The 17,738-nt window shown below is 41.0% G+C and overlaps 1 protein-coding gene across 1 annotated transcript in view; it reads left to right on the top strand.

Annotated features, from left to right (window-relative positions):
* The window catches only part of LOC122640803 (WD repeat-containing protein 25), a 50,641-nt gene that overhangs the window by 10,007 nt on the left and 22,896 nt on the right, over positions 1-17,738 (top strand). Inside the window, exon 2 of the mRNA XM_043834047.1 lies at positions 4,121-4,285. Within this exon, the coding sequence (XP_043689982.1) occupies positions 4,121-4,285 (165 nt within the window). The remainder of the gene's footprint in view (positions 1-4,120; positions 4,286-17,738) is intronic.

The following is a 17,738-nucleotide window of genomic DNA, read 5'->3' as shown; positions in this document are numbered from 1 at the left end:
TAGTCGGCTATGTAGGGACTTACTTGTAATTCTGCCTCCCTCATTGAAAGTTAAAAATAAAGGGGCTTATTGATCACATAGATCATTTAAGCCATTCATATATTTCTGTTTTGCTAACAGTTAGATACCTTGTGTGTGTGTGTGTGTGTGTGTAGGATACAATATTTGTCACGTGGTATGTAATATCACCTTGTAATATTGCACATATGGATAACTGGGACTTCCACGAAATGAAAATGGGCAGCATCGTCGTATGCTCGACATTAGAGGCCCAGTCGGATGGGAGTGGTGTTTCCAGTGGCAGACGGGTGAGTAATGCGTAGGAACCTTCCCTTGGGAGAGGAACGGAGGGATGTTCAGTACCGATTCTTATAGTATTGTTCGGGGAGTCGATAAGCTAATTCCTGTAGATGTTTATTTGCCCAGATGCCCTATGTGTTTAGGAAGTGATTGGTTAATCAAAAACAGTTACCATAAGAAAGCTTGAATTGGAGAAGTGCCTTGTTTAAGAGAAGAAAGAAAAACCCTAATCTTCTAACTGTTAAAGCTCTACTGGTATTTCTTTACTATTGAGAACAGATCTTATATAGTGCCTCAAGAGAGGGGGAAAAAGATCTTATATATTTTAAAAATCCATGCATACATTTAACTATGTGCACGTTGATTTGTCATACACTACACTTTTAACTATGTGCACGTTGATTCAGGAAAATCACAGAAAGGGGAGCCTTTGATTGGGTTGTATATGTGTTGGGCCTTTGGTTCTTTTTTTTTTTTCCAGTTGAGTAATGGACAACTTTAATGGCCCTATAATACAGGTGGAAGTTAGGAATACAGAATTTAAGTCTTTTCCTAGTAACATTTGTAAATTGGAAGTCAAGTTGGTTGTTCGGTCCTACTTTCATTAGGATTTTACAGTTGCTGTTTTCCTAGTCAGTTTAGGTGTTCAAATGTCTGCTCTTTTCAGTCTATTATTGGTCAATAAGTAGTGGTTTGAATTGTATTAGGATTAGGCAAGTTGTAGCCATAGTAGAGTTAGATTTAAGAGTTCTATATATACTTGTGTACTCTGCCGATTGGGCATTGAAATTTTGAGTTGTTTCAGCAATAATGCTTTGGTTTTTCTTTAACATGTGGATTCATGGTGCACATGGATGGATTTCTAGCATAACTAAGTGGATTGCTTAGTTGAAGAGAGGATTCTCTTCACAAGTTAAATGGATTACCAATCATATTTATTCTTTTTTTCTTATTCTCAGTTCTTTTTTCATATTCCAGCAAGCATTTCTGGGATTTCAAGTGTATTTTTCATCTTTAACAGCAGCATACGACAGTTCAGATATGGGTTTTACTTATTAAAATCTGATTTCAATTCTCTCCTACTTATTATAGTTTCAACAATCTGATCTGCTGTTTCCTTTCAAGCTTATCTAATTATTTTTTTTTTCAATCTGGAACTTCATAGCTCTTTGTTCTTTCAGTTTGAATTTGCTCTTTTCAATTTAGAGCTCTATTATTCAATCTGTTGTTATCTGTTATTCTAACCTGGTATTTTGGACAGATTGGGAAAAGGATACTCTATTGGATTTCTAGTTTGCCTAGGATCCTCTCTGAGTCCTATATGTATTAGGATTTCACAATCCCAGAAGGACTAGGATTCCTTACTTCCAATCCTACTTGGACTACAAGACCTTGTTTACCAATGATTTGTACTTTTAGAGTCTTACTTAACCTAGCATTCTTCCGAGAGACTCATTTTGTGAATGGGATTCCCAATCCTAATGCAATTTGGATTCTTTCTCACATTCACTGATTCACCATCATTGCATGTAGTGACAATTGAAGTTTTTACAGGAGCTCTTCATGTCAAACAATAGGTGTTTGCCTAATAGGTTAACCAGTTGGGACATTCTTAGTAGTTATATATCTTTTTGACTTTGTAGTTAGCCTGATGGATCCAGTTGTCTGGCATGGACTGGACTTTTATTTCTAGCCTGAATTCCAGTCTGGGTCAGGTCTGGGCCCACTAAAGATCTCTAATATGTTATCACAGCCTGGGTTGGTCTGACAAATTGCTACCCTGATAACCACTAATTATGTTATATTTATCTAAGTCTTTCTTTAAATCTTTTAGCTGAGATATAGCTGAGATTCATGTAGCAGACCCCATTCAGCTGAGATTCTCCTCACTTGCTGGGCTGTGCCTCTTTCCTCTTACTTTCATCTTTCATTTGTCATTTTCCAATTTTCATTTCTCATCTCATTTCCCATCCCTCTTTCCCCATCTATTCATTCCCTTTTTTTTGTTTTGACCTCAGTTTTCCTTACTTTGTTTTGTTGGATCCATGTAGCCGGCTCCATTTAGTTGGGATAAGGCTGAGTTTGTTGTTGTTGTTTCTTTAAATCTTTTATTTTGTCTAAATCATACTTGGAAAATTATGTTTTAAAAATCCATGTCAAAGAGTCAACTTCCTAGTGAATTTAGGATAGACGTCTATAAAAAAAAGGATGTCTGTGGGATGTAAAATTGTGTTCAAAAACTTTTTGGTGTTTCGGCTGTTCCTACACTCTGGTTAGTTCTATTTGCATTTTATTGACTGCTTTTTGGCAACTACTCCCACTTATATTGGTCTTGATTTCCTATGATTGTGGATCTTAGTTGAATCTCAGACCAGAAACTTCGGTCATTTTTTAGAAGATCTGCTTGCTGTTAGCTTTGACATTTCAGTTCTGGAGTGATTGTTATATCAGTTTTAAGCCTTTTCTCGAACTTCTTGACCTTAGCATATTCATAGTTGTGTTTCATGGTTCAGATTCTGGACTTCTCAAGAATCTTTTCAATCTGAATCTGCGACAAACTAATAATTAGATCTGATAACATTCTTGAGTTTCAACTAAATATTAGTTGATTTATAGCTGACTGATTATGCCCACTGATCAAGGGTTAGTTTTTTCTTTTGGAAACATGACTTAGCCAACTGGCCAGTTGTAGGTATGAGAAAAATGATGCCCTTTGGTCTTGTCATTGCTATGCTTTTAAGTGTTGTAGGGATTTAATGCATTTTTTTAGTTGATTTTCTCCCTATCAAAAGTTAGACCTTCCTATCAGCGGTAAAAAATTATTCTATTTCATTTATATCCTTTCATATCTATACATCCTCATGAAATTCTTTCATACTTCTCTTTAGCTGTCACACCCTCTTGATGTATTCATCAACACTAAACTGTCTAGGATTTACTTTCTTGGGCCCATAACTCAATGTTTGTATAAACTCTCCCACAGTAAAATCTTTCTTTTCAGTGATCATAAAATGAAAACGGGAAAACATTCTGTCTTAATTACTTCCTTCAATAAGAATTTACTTATGACTGGTGTTGTCTGTCCTCCTCCCCTCTCTCCTTCCCTTCTAGTCCTAGAATACTTAACTGTTTCCACATCTGTGGGTTGTTTCTATGTATTTATGTCAAAACTCTCATACACTGAACAAGAATCGCACAATAATCCTACCATCTAGGTCTTATGCATGTAAAGAAATCCAGGTACAAACCCAATACATGATTGGGACCAATTGACAGATCTGTATGCTAGTCCCAGTCTAGCAGGTCAGTGTGGTTGACTTGACCCCTTTACAGCCTACTAGGAATCAAGGTAAAATGGTAAATATTTCAATTACTGTTCATGGTCAAGCTGTCCATACTTGCCAAATTGCAACACTTGATATAAGTTGTAGCTTTATAGTATATAAACTTATAATAAGCACATTGATGTCTGGTGTGCTTACATTACTATGGTTAGTTGTCAGATTGAAGTACTGAACTGTATGTAACAACTCTTCAAAATTATATTATTTGTGTTTAAGGGAAGTTTAATTATAGAAAATTCATTTTAAATCTCTTGATATTTGATAACATGTTTGTTCCCATAAAATTTTTTGGATGGAGTATTGGAACCTATTTCTCATCCTTTAACCCCTTCACTGTCTGGATTGTCTGCATGAAAATTTGTTTAATTGGCTTGATAAGTCTGGGTTATACTTTTATATCCTGATTGACTTCCATCCTTGATTGCTGCAAAAGTTGCTTCTTTGCTTGCCTGAGATTTTTTTTTTCTTGTTTTCAGTTGTGGGAAGTATTTCCGAATCAGATGTACCATGCGGAATTTTGTCTTCATTGAGGCGTCAAGCAAAGGGCCATGCTCAGCTTGGCCAGATTCCTCAAAGGCTGTCAAAAGTTCTACGCAGCCATACCAATGCTGTCAATTCTATACAATGGTCTCCAACTCATTGTAAGTCATCTCTTAAAAACTATACATGGTGTTGTTTGCTTTTCTGGCCATTTTCAGTATTCTCTAAAATATTTTTCCTTACATAACTAATTTATGAAACTTGGATGATTTGCGTGTTTCTGTTTCTTGATGTCAAGGCTACTATATTGTTACAGGTATTAGTCATCATCTCCATGATTAGTGACACTTATAATAAATAAAAAGCAGAGGAAGAAAAGAGAGAAGAAAAAGTGCCAATTAATTTTCTCCTAGACATTCTTAAATATATGGTTGTACCTACATGATTGAAATTTGAAGTAGCTTTTTTCTCCCTCCTTAGGGGGAAAATAAACTTTTTTTTTGACTGCTGCCCATGTGAAGCTCTAGCAGGTGCAAGGTGATTGTTGAATATCTGAGGGTACGTAGACCCCAAAGGACAAACCAAAATACCCAAACAAAAGCTTCATGAAATACATTTAGACTGATGAAGTCGATTGAGGTTGAAGAGAAGGAAGAACCAGCAACAGCAAGTCCTGAACTCCCATCGAGCCAACCTTGAAAGCCCCTTGTGGCTTAAGTCTTAGACCCAACTAATGGGCCACGTTTTGGCCCATTAAGGGTCCCCTTTAAGTGACTTGCCTGGGATTATTTAATTAGTTTCTATTTTGGTAGGTAACTACAAGATATATTTATTTGTATCCAGTTTCTATTTTGAAGATGTAACTAGATGTATGAATATATTAGGATAGTTTCTATTTTTATTGGATTGCCACTTTATAGGAGATCCCCTCTCCATGCAAGGGAGGTTTGATTGCAGCTAATAATAAAAAGAGCGATTTTAGTTTTGAAGAAAGATTGGCTTATGTCTGTTGCTGTGAGAAACAGTCATGGTGAGAGACTGACCAAGGCCACAGGTGAGAGTCCTTGGTCACATCCTTCCCTCATCTCCTTTTTTCTTCTTTTTATCTAATATTTCTGTTCAATTTTAATCTCTGTTCTGAGACTGACAATAAGTTATCTACAGTTCTGTTGCTATATTTGAGGAATATTAGTGATGAACAAGAGGAAGTTTACTGGGGATCGATTGAAAGGATCTGTTGCCTTGTAGTGGAGGAGCCCTGAGGCTGCTCTGTTGTGGAGTATTCTTGATCTGTTTATGAGTTGCTAGTCTTTTCAGGTTTGGCTGATGATTAAGTGGATTCTTAGCCCAAGAGGAACCATAAGGCCATGAGTAAGTTCTGTTCAAATCTATTCCTTGAGGAGTATCATAGTTCTTAGATTTAAGCATTTAAAAGTTACCATCTCTGTTCCTGTGATCAGAGGTATTCAGGCATTGTTATTTTCCTTTTTTGACCATCGGTCCTCAGAGAGATTGCTGGGGTGTTGTTCTGTCTATAGTCTTCCATCGACTGTCCCATGAGGCTGACTTGTCCTGAGGATGGTTTATTTTGCTAGTTACTAAATTTGAGTTCCTCTGTTCTGAAGATTTTAGCTACTGGTTTTGGCTGATTTGTACATATGATGGACTGCTTGTGGAGTGCTTTTGTATACAAACTTTCGTGTTGTTATGATGGCTGGATGATGATATAGAGCATTGTTTCTAATTCTGATTGCTAGTTTCTAATTTGGTGTTGTGTTTATAACTTGAGATCCGACCATTGGATTGTTGTACTGTTTTGAGGGATTGTAGTACAACTAGTTGTCTATAAGTGATATGATTTTGGGGTTAATCGGAGTTCTAGATTGGTGGTTAAGAGTGGTGTTAACCTCTGAAACTTCTTTAGGGATACCTTGATTCCACCAAAGATCACGTCTAATCTCTCTTTTATTCTTATTCTCTCTTTTTCTATTCTATTTCTGTTTCTAGTTCACCATGTTTGCTGTAATATTGTGTAAATATTTTCTTTCCTTTGTATATTGCCTTATTAGATGGCATTCTTGTGTATTTATATTTTACCAGTTTCCATGCTATCAGAGTGAGTCACTGGCTTTCTGTTCACTGCTACTGTCCGAGATCTTCTCTGTTGGGTCTCCCCCTGTTACCTCCTGGTCTCTGTCGCCCAGCCCGATACTGGCCCTAGAATCTGCCCCTGCAACAACCCCCTGCCCGTGCAACCAGCAACCCCAGTACCTTTGGCGAACAATCCCGATGCATCACCTTTGCCGAATGTCTGCTGCCTGCTTCTGCTATCGGACCTTTGCTAAATGCCTGCTGCTGCTATCGGCACTCATCCAGCCGCTCCCGGAAGCCCCCTTCTCCTTCAACCCTGAACTGTTCCAAATGCTGCAGCCTTGAATCTCTCATGGCTGTGGCAACTTCAACCTCCGTGCGCAATCGTCACCAAATGTCCAACTCCTTCAGTTAACATCTTCTTCTCAGCAATGCAACCTTCTCTTGAGTCGTGATCTCAGTTCTTCGTTGATCTGCCTGCCCCTTTCACCCCGTAACCTACTTGTTGCAACCCACCTGGCTTACTTTTCTCGCAACTGGCTGCTTCACCTGTGATACCTGGTCTTCCCTGCAACATTGCATCCCTGTGAACCAGCACGAACTCCACCCTCTCCCGCAAGAACCCTCACCCTCTCTGGTAACCCATCTTCCTTCTTTCCTTTTTCTTTTATTCCATTTTTTGGTTTTCTTCCCCCACCCTTAAAATAACCTGTCACTATCCCAATACACGATCTTCCCCTTCCTTTTTTTCTATTTCCTTCACTGTACACCCCTTACGTTACCTCATCCCAACCCACTCCATTTGCAACCACTAGAAACTTCTCTAGCCCACTTGAACCCACCTGAACCAGCCACCAATCCTCATAACCCACTCCAGCCCATTACAATCTCACCCCAACCTAGCCCACTTGCAACCTTCCAGAACCCCCCTTCTGGCCCATTACAACGTAGCCCAACCTACTCTATTAACAACTCTTACCAGTCCAGCCCTGTCCATTGAAAGCCAATCTAACCATAGTACTATATCTCGCGATATATCGGTATCTCGGGCCTACCGAGATATCCGAAATATCCGAGATATCGCGAAATATGCCCGAGATATTGCATTTTTTCTGCAATATTTCGGGGGTCCGATTTGGCCATATCTAGGCCTGAAACTTCATGGACAGCCTTATTTAAGCTTAATAAACACATTTAAACCATAAAATTGTAAAAATGTGAATTCAAATTGGTGTTTTGGGCTTGCACCCTTGATTGACATACGGTCGCCGACCCTAATGTATAAATAGTTAAATACACATGGATTAATAAAATCACAACTTAAGTTACAAATTACAAGTGCTAAACTGCTAATAGTAGTTACTGTGCCTCCCTGGATCAATCCCACTCATGCCTCGCTGGAGTCGACGTCCATTGCTCTCTGTTTGAAGGACATATGTGGACCACGGTATAGAATCGGAGAAGAAACGAGTGTAGTCATCCACAAGTGTTGAGTAAATGGAATCATCAACATACTGTAGGTAACCTATCCTAGGATATAAACTAGGGTTACCAATCGATCCAGTCCGTGAAGAAGATGATCCACTATGACATGATGTTGGCGCCGGCGCAAGAGGCGATGGCATTGGCTGCATGTATGGCTGGTGAGGTTGGTAGCTAGGTCCGCTAGGGTATGCAAAGATGTTATCTACAAAAGATGATCCAGTATGTCCCTGGGACTGGGACTGGTAGTCATAGTCCCCTACCCCACTAAACTGCCCATATGATGATGATCCATATCCATATCCACCATAAGGTTGTGATGCACCATAATCCGATGCCAATGGAGTGGCATGTGCGTCAAAAGATGGGGCACGCCAATGTCCAGTCGGTCCTCCCTCCCTATCACCCATACTCAAACCACCAACAGAGCTAGATAGGTTATCAATGTCCATGTGATCAGGTTGCAACTGTGTTTGTCGACCCCTACGCTTCCTGTTGTATGTATGTAGGGGGCCTCTCGAGGGTGGGGGTGCGGGGGCACGTGCTCCGTGGTCCGTATCTTGTGTGGCATGATCAAACTGTCTCTCCAGTGAATCGGAGTGGCTCTACAGGTGCCGTATCCTGGGCCTCCTGGCCTACCACATAACGCTCTCGCATGCTGTCAAATTCTTCACCAGCATCACCACCACCAACATCACCACCACCAGCATTACCACCACCAGCATCACCATCGCCACCACCAAGATCACCATCATCACCATCATCATCATCATCATTTGAGGACTTAGACCAGTCTTCATCATCGAACATTGCCACCGTGGGCTGGAATGGAATGGTGAGGCTTCCTTGCATGTATCGACCCTCGTCGACCATATACTCGTCCACATCGGCCAATCTCGAGAAGCTATCATGGGGTCGGGCCTACCTCCCTCCTCATCCAACATTGGCTCACCTCTATCCTCACCCAATCCATAATAGGGTCCTCATCGTGCAGTCGACTTGAAAGATGTCGACTAGATCAATGGTGCCCCTCGTCCCACATGTCCCATGCGTATGTGTTGCAGTTTCAGCCTCAAGTTGTAGTGCACATACACCATGTCAGATAAACGTTGAGACCCCAATCTGTTGCGCCTCTTGGAGTGGATGAGTGCAAAGGTACTCCGTTCCTCTCACGACCGGATGCGAGAACATGTTTGGGCGAGGACTTTAATTGCTATTCTTCTTAAGTTTTCAGCCGATTCCCATACAACACCCACCATTCAATTGCATTACAAGTTTACAACAAAAAGACATGTGTCAAATCTTGTTTCAACTTTCAACTTTCAAATTTCAATACATATGTAATTTAAAACTTAAAAGAATTACCGATCACCACGTGCTCGCCTTGTATCGCGACCTCGGTTCCAAAACTTCCCAATGCATCCCTAAATACCTTGATCTACACCCATGTGGAAAATTAGTAAGTACTTCTTCACTACTTATTTGAAAGCATGAATAAGTTGAGTTTCCAAATGAACTCACTTCATTGTTGCAAATTGCTTGTAGTGCACCATCCGCTCCAACTTCTTCACTACTTGTTTCCAGACATCAATAAGTTGAGTTTCCAACCCAAGCCTATTGTTATATTGATACTTAGGGTTCAAGTAGTATCTTGAAATATGACATATAGAATAGAGGTATTGTCAAATGCATAGGTAATTAGTAAATAATAATACTATGAATTAGTAAACATAAAACAAATTTACTCACCACCTTATGCGGTGGATGCATAAGTTGATTCTCCCAGCGAGCATTTATGATATCTAAGAAGTGTTTGCTACTGCGAGGAGCCACACTATAGACACTATCTTTCATCAAGTCTATTGCGCATATAGGACGGCATGGTTGGGCCCTTCGAGCGAGTCGACAACGTGTAGAACTTTAACTCACGGCTCTAAAACTTTCACCACTTTGCTTAGTTTGGTCCAAGTCCTCGATGACATCGTTGTTTGTGCTTCCCTCCCATTTGCGATCTTGGAACCCTTCCATTCAAACCACTCCTCAGAAGCAAACATGCTTCTCAACCCGGCCTTCTTTGTCTCAATGCTTTTGAGAGCAATGTAGTTGGTGGCAAATCTTGTGATGCCAGGCCTAACCAAGTCACCCCCACATTTTTCCCTCAATAGATTGAGTGCATAGGAGTGGTTGTATACAAAGTTGGTGACTTGTCTTGCACTTTCAACCACAGTCTTCACCAACTTTAACTTTCCCATATCTTTTAGCATTAAGTCAATGCAATGGGCTGCACAAGGAGTCCAGAAGAGCCGGTACTTACTATTGTTCATCATCTTCTCACCGGCCAGCTTGAAGTTACTTCCATTGTCCGTTACAATCTGGACAACATTCTCAATACCCACATCTTTTTCCACTACTTCCTTTAACAATCTGTAAATATATTTTGCATCCTTTATCTCTTTGGATGCATCCACGATTGAGGAACACTGTCCTCCCATCACAATAAACCATGAAATTGATGATGGACTTTCTTGAGGCCAGTCCATCCATCCGCCATTATAGTCACCCCATATGTCTCCCACATATTCCTCATCTCACTAATGTACTCATCAATCTCACTCTTTTGTTGAGGTAGATAAACATTCATTACCTCATATGGGGTGGGGCCCTTGAATCCTGGGCCAGCCTCTGCAATGGTATCTATCATGGTATCATAATGGGGGCCTTGTGCGATGTTCTTTGGGATGGTATGGTATAGCATCCACTTAGCTATTGATTCTTTAACCAATCCCTTCATCCCCTTCCATGCTCCTTTGATTCTGGGTTGACTGCTTCCTTTCTTCTTATGCAATTTAGGATCAGATGTTGATGGTGGTCTGAGCTTGGTAGAGGTGTTGGGGTTGCCCTCACACTTTGTGATCTTTTAAAAGGATTCAAAGTTCTAGGACCTCCGAACGCCGACTCCTCCACTACCCCCTACTCTTTGTCTCTGTGATCATCTTGAAAACTTACTCTGCTCCTTGAAACAGATCGCCTAAAATCCCTAGCCTCCTCTGCTTGTTTGTATGTCATCGATGCATCGAATGTCATCATCATCATCATCATTGTATCGTCTTCCTCCTCCCATCGAACTCCTCATTGTATCCTCAAGTTGTTCTCTTATCCTTTGCTTGTCAGCCTTCCTCTTCTTTCTTCCCCTCAAACTATCACCAATCTCCCTGGCTACTTCAGTAGGGACCATATGACAACCTACAACATCTTTAGATCCTCCAGTCAGATGTTGTTTAAGTCTACTGGACCCACCTCCCATAAATTGCATGTGACAATAGTTACATATAGATTTTCTCTTATCCCCATCAATGGGAGTACCATGTAACCATGCAATGTCACCCCTATGCTGGCTGGCTGGTCTCTCTTGTTCCCTCTGTTCTCTTTGTTCCCTCCGCCCCTTTTGTTGACTACTTTCCCCCACCTTTTGCTTGCCCTTCGCACGTTGTCTATCACGATCCGCCATAATGATACTTGTTTACTGCAATGTAAGTAACACAAATAATTAAAAAACTTAATGTAGATGCACTTCAATTGACACTTTTAGATTACTAATACACTTGTATAGTTATTTAATATTTTTCCCCTAACCCTTATATTTTTCACATAATTAAAACCAATTTTTTATATATAATGTTAATATAAGTATTGACCTAACACAACAAAACCAAAAATTAGTAAACATAATATACATGTAATGCATCTCAAAACATATAGAAATAACTTTCATATTTTTTCATTATTTTTTAAACTTAAAACTCATATTTTTCCTTATTTATTTCTGTTTTTTTTATTTTTTATATATTTTTCTTAATTTTCGAAAATTAAAAGAATTATTTAAGAGCAGAAAAATAAATCCGACACTGTGAAGCCGTAGATCGGCCATTGGTGTCTAACATATATTTAATTCATTACCATCTAAGTCATATTACCCCTAATTATTTCTTATTTTAGTTGTAGGAAAATGAATTTTTAAAACCAGAAAAAAAATAAAAAAAATACATATGGGAAAAAAATTTCGACACCGTGAGGCTGTAGATCGGCCTCCGGTGTCTAACATATATTAATATCATCAACATCCAACAACATTTGTACAAAATTTAAAAAAAAAAAATAGTTTTAGAGAAATAGAATTTACCTTAAATAATGAAAATAGGCTTGGATGATGAGCTTAGATGACCCTCCGACGTCTTCCCGGCGACAAGGAGCTTCAACAATGCTTGGATGAGGCTTGGAAGGGAGGAAGAAGAGAGAAAATTTGAATTTCAGCAGCTCTCGGTCGAAATATCGACCAAGAGCTGCGAAATATGGAATTATAAGGCTCTTAATGTGACACTATTTGTCACTTTTACAATATCTCGCGATATATCGTGAGATCCACGATATATCGTCGATATATCACGATATATCGACGAGATATTGTATTTTTATGTTTCGGAAGTGTTTCGTATCTCGGACATATCGAGATTCACGAAATATGGCGATATATCGCCGATATTTCGCGAGATTTTATACCATGAATCTAACCCAGCACCGAGCTCGTGCACCCGGTCCCTGCGCCTTGCTGCCATATGCTGTCACTCTATTCTCTAAGATCACACTTGCCTTGTTGAGATCTATTGTTGCTTGTGATTTTATCGCCGTTGCTCGTGACATTCTGTCTCGTCATCAGAATCAGAACGGGTCTCACTGTCATATACTCATACAGCTGTTGTTGCTCTTGCTGCTGGCTCTTCTTCTTCACCACCCACTTGCTATTCCACTGTTGACGTTTTGGCAATGATTGACCATGTTCTCTCATTATGGTACAAACCCTTCAGGCACTGCTTTCTCTGCCACTTCATGTAACTTCCCATGGTTCATTGATTCTGGTACTTCCAATCATGACTCATGATCCCTCTCTCTTTAGCAAAGTTCTAAATCTCGGGTTTCGACCTGATTTCAACCTGCCCGAAACCGAGATATGGTTGAAACCAGGTTGAAACCTGGTACTTTTTCCCAGCCAGCTCGAGACTCTGGTTTCGAGGCCTAGAAATGTTTTTTAGGTCTGATTTTTTGTACACAGCCTATTTTTTACATTCTAAACACAATGCATGAACTATTTTCACAAAAAAAAAAAAAAAGGCCACTCAAAATGGTACTTGTGGTTATTGACCCAAGTTTACTGTACGCTGAAGGATACACTAAACCTGGTATTATAAATACTTAGTTCACATAGAGTTAAAGTACAAGAACACTGAATAATGCATGTGTTGAGTTATGTAACCCGATAAGGGTATTTTTGGGTTTTTTCCTTGTTTATTCCCTGTTATTAGCATAATCAGCTGTAAAGGGACATTCTTGTAGTTCTGCCTTATTATTGAAAGATATAAATGAAGGGGCCGAGCGAACAAACCACTCACTTAAGCCATTCTCCTAATTTCTGTCTTGCTAACATGGTATCAAAGCTAACCCTATTCTGATCTAAGTCCAAATACCCACCTCCTTCCTTCCATCGTTTTCTCTTCCTCCCTCCTTCCTTTGATCTTCTTTCTCCTCTTCTTCTTGGTTCTTTTCCTTCACCTTAGGGCAGCACTAATGAGGTGATCTTACGATCTAGTTGCTGCCCTTAAAACCACCTCATCTTCTCCATGACATAAACCCTATCTCTGCCTGATAGTTGCTGCCCTTCTCTTTGCGATTTGGAAGCTTTCCAAGTTTTGAAGATCAAGCCTCGATACCTGATGTAGGATGATCTTCCCTTGATTGGGGCTTCCCTTGCAACCCTAACCAGCAACTATCGACCTTTCCCATTCCTCCTTGCAGACCCTAACCCCAAATCGATCCTATTTTCAGTTTTTTTTCTAAAAACCTAACTCCAATCTATTTCTTTGGGTTAGGGCTGCTGGGCTACCTGTTGTTGCTGCTTTGTTTTTGGAGCTGTTTACTACCATCAAGAGGCTCTCTCGACCTCAGTTTCAGCCACTGTTTGTGCAACTTTCTGGAGATTCTTGTTTTTCCCTTTCTTGAGATCGATTTTCTCTCATATTGATCTCAAGGTTCTTGGTTCTTCTTGGCTGACTCCATCGGGTCACTGCTTGTTGCCTTCATTGTTTGGCTGCACCAATGACAGGTTCAGACTCCTCTTTTGCAACCTCTGGGCTTGATGGACAGTCCCGGACAGAATTTCTCCCACTGGCTGCTCCTATCAAACTCGATGGCATAAATTACCGCAAGTGGTCTCGGACTACCTACTTGACCATTGCTGGTCGTGGCCTTACTGGTCATATCCTTGGGACTAACCCCATGCCGGCTGAAACTGGTGCTCTGCAAGAGAAGTGGATGTTACATGATGCTATGGTGATGTCTTATTTGATCCACTCTATGCAACCAGATCTTTCCAACAATTTTTGCTTCTGGAGACAGCCCATAAAATCTGGAGTGCCGCCAAAGAGACTTATGGACGCATTGGGAATGATGCTCAGGTGTATGAGATTCGCAAGAAGGCCCATGACACCACTCATAAGGAGCTGTCTGTTTCTACGTATTGTGCTGCCTTCAAAAGCTTGTGGCAGCAATTGGATCATTACTCTGAATATCAGCCCTCTACACCTTATGATATTGCTGCCTATCGTAAACACGTCGACAAAATCCGTGTATTCGACTTTTTGGCAGGTCTGAATGTGGAGTATGACCCTATTCGAGTGCAAGTGCTGAGTCGCTCTCCCTTCCCTACATTAGAGCAGTCATTCGCTTTGGTTCATACAGAGGAGACTCCTCGAGCTGCGATGTTATATACTCCTACTGTTGATAGGTCTGCCTTACAGACTACTTCCAGCCCCACTTCCATTACCATTACTGATGGTGGTAATGCTGCCTCCAAGGAGCCAGTCAAGTGTGAACACTGCAACAAACTTTATCACACCAAGGTTTAATGCTGGAAGTTACATGGGAAGCCTGCTGATTTTGAGGCCAAACGGGGCTGTGTGAAGTCCAAACCCAAGGCAAATCTTACGGAGTCTTCTGCTGCCATTGCTGCTGTTGCTGCCCCCTCTACTGACATTGGGCTTACTCAGGATGAACTCCTGGCTTTCCGTCGCATGCTACAGGCCTCTTCCGCTGCACCTCCCACGACATCTGCATCTGCTACTCCTTCTGGTTCTCACTTTGCATCAGGTATTCTAGTCAGTAGTCATTGTGTATCGGCTGTCTCTGTTCCTTGGATTATAGTCTCCGGTGCCACTGACCATATGAATGGTTCTTCCCATGTGTTTCACCAATATTCTCCCTCTTTTAGTAAAGATAGTGTTCGAGTGGCTAATGGTTCTCTTTCTCCTATTAATATAAAGGGTTCCATTTGTTGCTTTTCTACCCTTAGTGCCTTACCTTAAATTCTGTCTTGCATGTTCCTTCCTTTTCTACCAATCTTCTTTCCATTAGTAGTCTAACTAAAGATTTGAACTGCAAAGTAGCTTTCTTTCCCTCTCATTGTGTCATAAATGATCTGGTGAAAGGCCACACGATTAGGGGTGGTAAGGTACATGGTGGTCTCTACATACTCGACATAGGTCAGACTTGTCCTCTGTCAACTTAATCCCCGGCTCATCAGTTACATTCAGCCACTTCTTTGGATCTCCATCCATGGCATTGTCGGCTTGGTCACCCTCCTCTTCAAACTTTAGCTTTTTTGTTTCCTCAGTTAATTAAAGATTGTAAAAAGGATGAGTTTTTATGTGAAGCCTGTGTTTTGGCTAAACAGACTCGTTCCACTTACTCTCCATTAAATAAAAGAAGTTCTTCTCCCTTTGCTTTAGTTCATACTGATGTGTGGGGCCCTGCCCGTTGTGTTTCTATTTCTGGCCATAGATGGTTTGTTTCCTTTATTGACTGCTTTACTAGGACCACTTCGGTGTATATGATGCAACACAAGAGTGAGGTTTTCGATATTTTCAGCTATTTCATCGTATGGTTCAGACCCAATTCAATGCCACATTAAAAATTCTGCGGAGTGATGATGGCAGGGAATACATGGAAGGCCAGTTCTAAACTTATTTGGCTGAAAATGGCATCCTTCATCAGACCAGTTGTGTAGACACCCCGGCCTAGAATGGAGTGGCTAAAAGAAAAAATCGGCACCTTTTGGAAGTGGCTCGGGCAATTATGTTTGCACGGTAGGTTCCTTCTCCATATTGAAGTGATGCTATCCTTACTGTTGCCTACCTCATTAACCGCATGCATACCCTTGTACTTGATGGTCGTTCCCCTATTGACCTTCTCCAAGGTTCTTCTTCTTTTGTTGTACCCCCAAAAATATTTGGTTGTGTTTGCTATGCTTGCAACCATCATCTTCATGGCAAGCTCGATCCTCAGAGTATTTGGTGCATCTTTTTGGGCTACTCCACCACCGAGAAAGGATACAAGTGTTATCACCGACCCTCTCGACGTACATTTGTTACCATGGACATTGTCTTCCATGAATCCCTGGCATATTATTCTCAGCCACCTCTTCAGGGGGAGCATGATCCAGTGTTTGAAGATGTGTTTGCTCTTCTACCGGCTCCCATCCAGGGGGAGCCTTCTTCTCCAAAACCTCCAATGTTAGCCCCCATTCCTATTCAGGGGGAGCGTAGACCTATGAGCCAGATTCCTGTTGATAAAGTCTATACCCGGAAGCACAAAGAGCAAGTTGAGACTACCACTACTATACCACTTCTCCAACCATCAGAACTTGATCCAGATCCAGACTGCTACATCACCTGGCAAGGATCCCTCTCTTGATTTACCTGTTGTTGCCCGTAAAGGCATTAGGTGGTGCAAACCCGAAATGGTTAGCATGCCAAGATCGAAACTGGTAGGGGATAGGGTCTGAACTGAAATGGGTTTAATTAGGGTAAGGTTGATTAGGATGGTTGGCTGCAGGTTTTGATGGAGGTAATGAAAAGGCCATGGCTAGAGGGTTATAGAAGGAAGGTTATGTATAGAGTTTAAAGGCAACAAAAGGGGTGTGCAATGGAAGAAGGGTGCAGGGACAGAATATAAGATGCCTTGATAGCTTACTTGAAGATGATTTGCTGTAATGGATGATGGATGCTTGAAGATAAAGATGATAAATAAAAGATAACTTAGACAACTAGAGTTCCACTAGTGTCCCAGTTGTAGGAGTCCCACCTAGACCACCAAGGGAGATCCACCCAAGGCCACTTGCTAACAAGTAAAAGACTCACAAAGAGATTGATTTGTTAGTTGTAATTCATCCTTCCATGAGCAGCCATGGTCTCTTTATATAGTATGAGGAGAGAGGCATAAATGCCTATAGGTTACAACCACCAATGACTTACAAACATGACTTTAGTAACCTACCACCAATGACTTTAGGTTACAACCAAGACTTTAGTAACCTACCACAAAAGACTGTAAGTTACAACCAAGACTTTAGTAACCTATCACCGAAGACTTTAAGTTACAACCAAGACTTTAGTAACCTACCACTAATGACTTTAAGTTACAAACATGACTTTAGGGAAACTAAAAGACAAGAATAAAGAGGGCCAGTCAAGGTGGTTTGATCTGGTCCTAGGCCCAAGAGGATTAGCCATGGGTTAGGCCTACTACTGTTGGCCAGACTTGGGCCTATGCACATGAATCCTTAGTTGGGCTGGGCCTTTGGCTGCTGCTGGGCTGTGGGCTTGGACTGGGCCTTTAGCCTAGCATACTTCTTAACAAAGTAGTGATCAGGCCTTCTTGATGGGGGGTTGTTGGTTGGACCAGCTGGATGCTCTGCATCAACTCCTCCCATGTTGAAATCATTCATCCCCGATGAATGCTGGATAGTCATGTACTCTTCATAGCAAATCATCGGCATGGATCTAAGTAAGACCAGTTCTCGGGTGTCCTTTTCATTTGACGAGAAACTTGTGATACCCCCCATTACGAGTTGCAACATAATGGTCATCAAGCACGTTTTCAATGGTATCCTTCAGGGCAGCCTTGAATTGGGGAAGACGAAGGGAATGCTCGGTA

This window comes from Telopea speciosissima, chromosome 9 (assembly GCF_018873765.1).
Source record: "Telopea speciosissima isolate NSW1024214 ecotype Mountain lineage chromosome 9, Tspe_v1, whole genome shotgun sequence".
In the NCBI taxonomy this organism is placed as follows: Eukaryota; Viridiplantae; Streptophyta; class Magnoliopsida; order Proteales; family Proteaceae; genus Telopea; species Telopea speciosissima.
The sequence above is the reverse complement of the archived record's forward strand: the minus strand, read 5'-3'. Positions and strand labels throughout refer to the sequence as shown.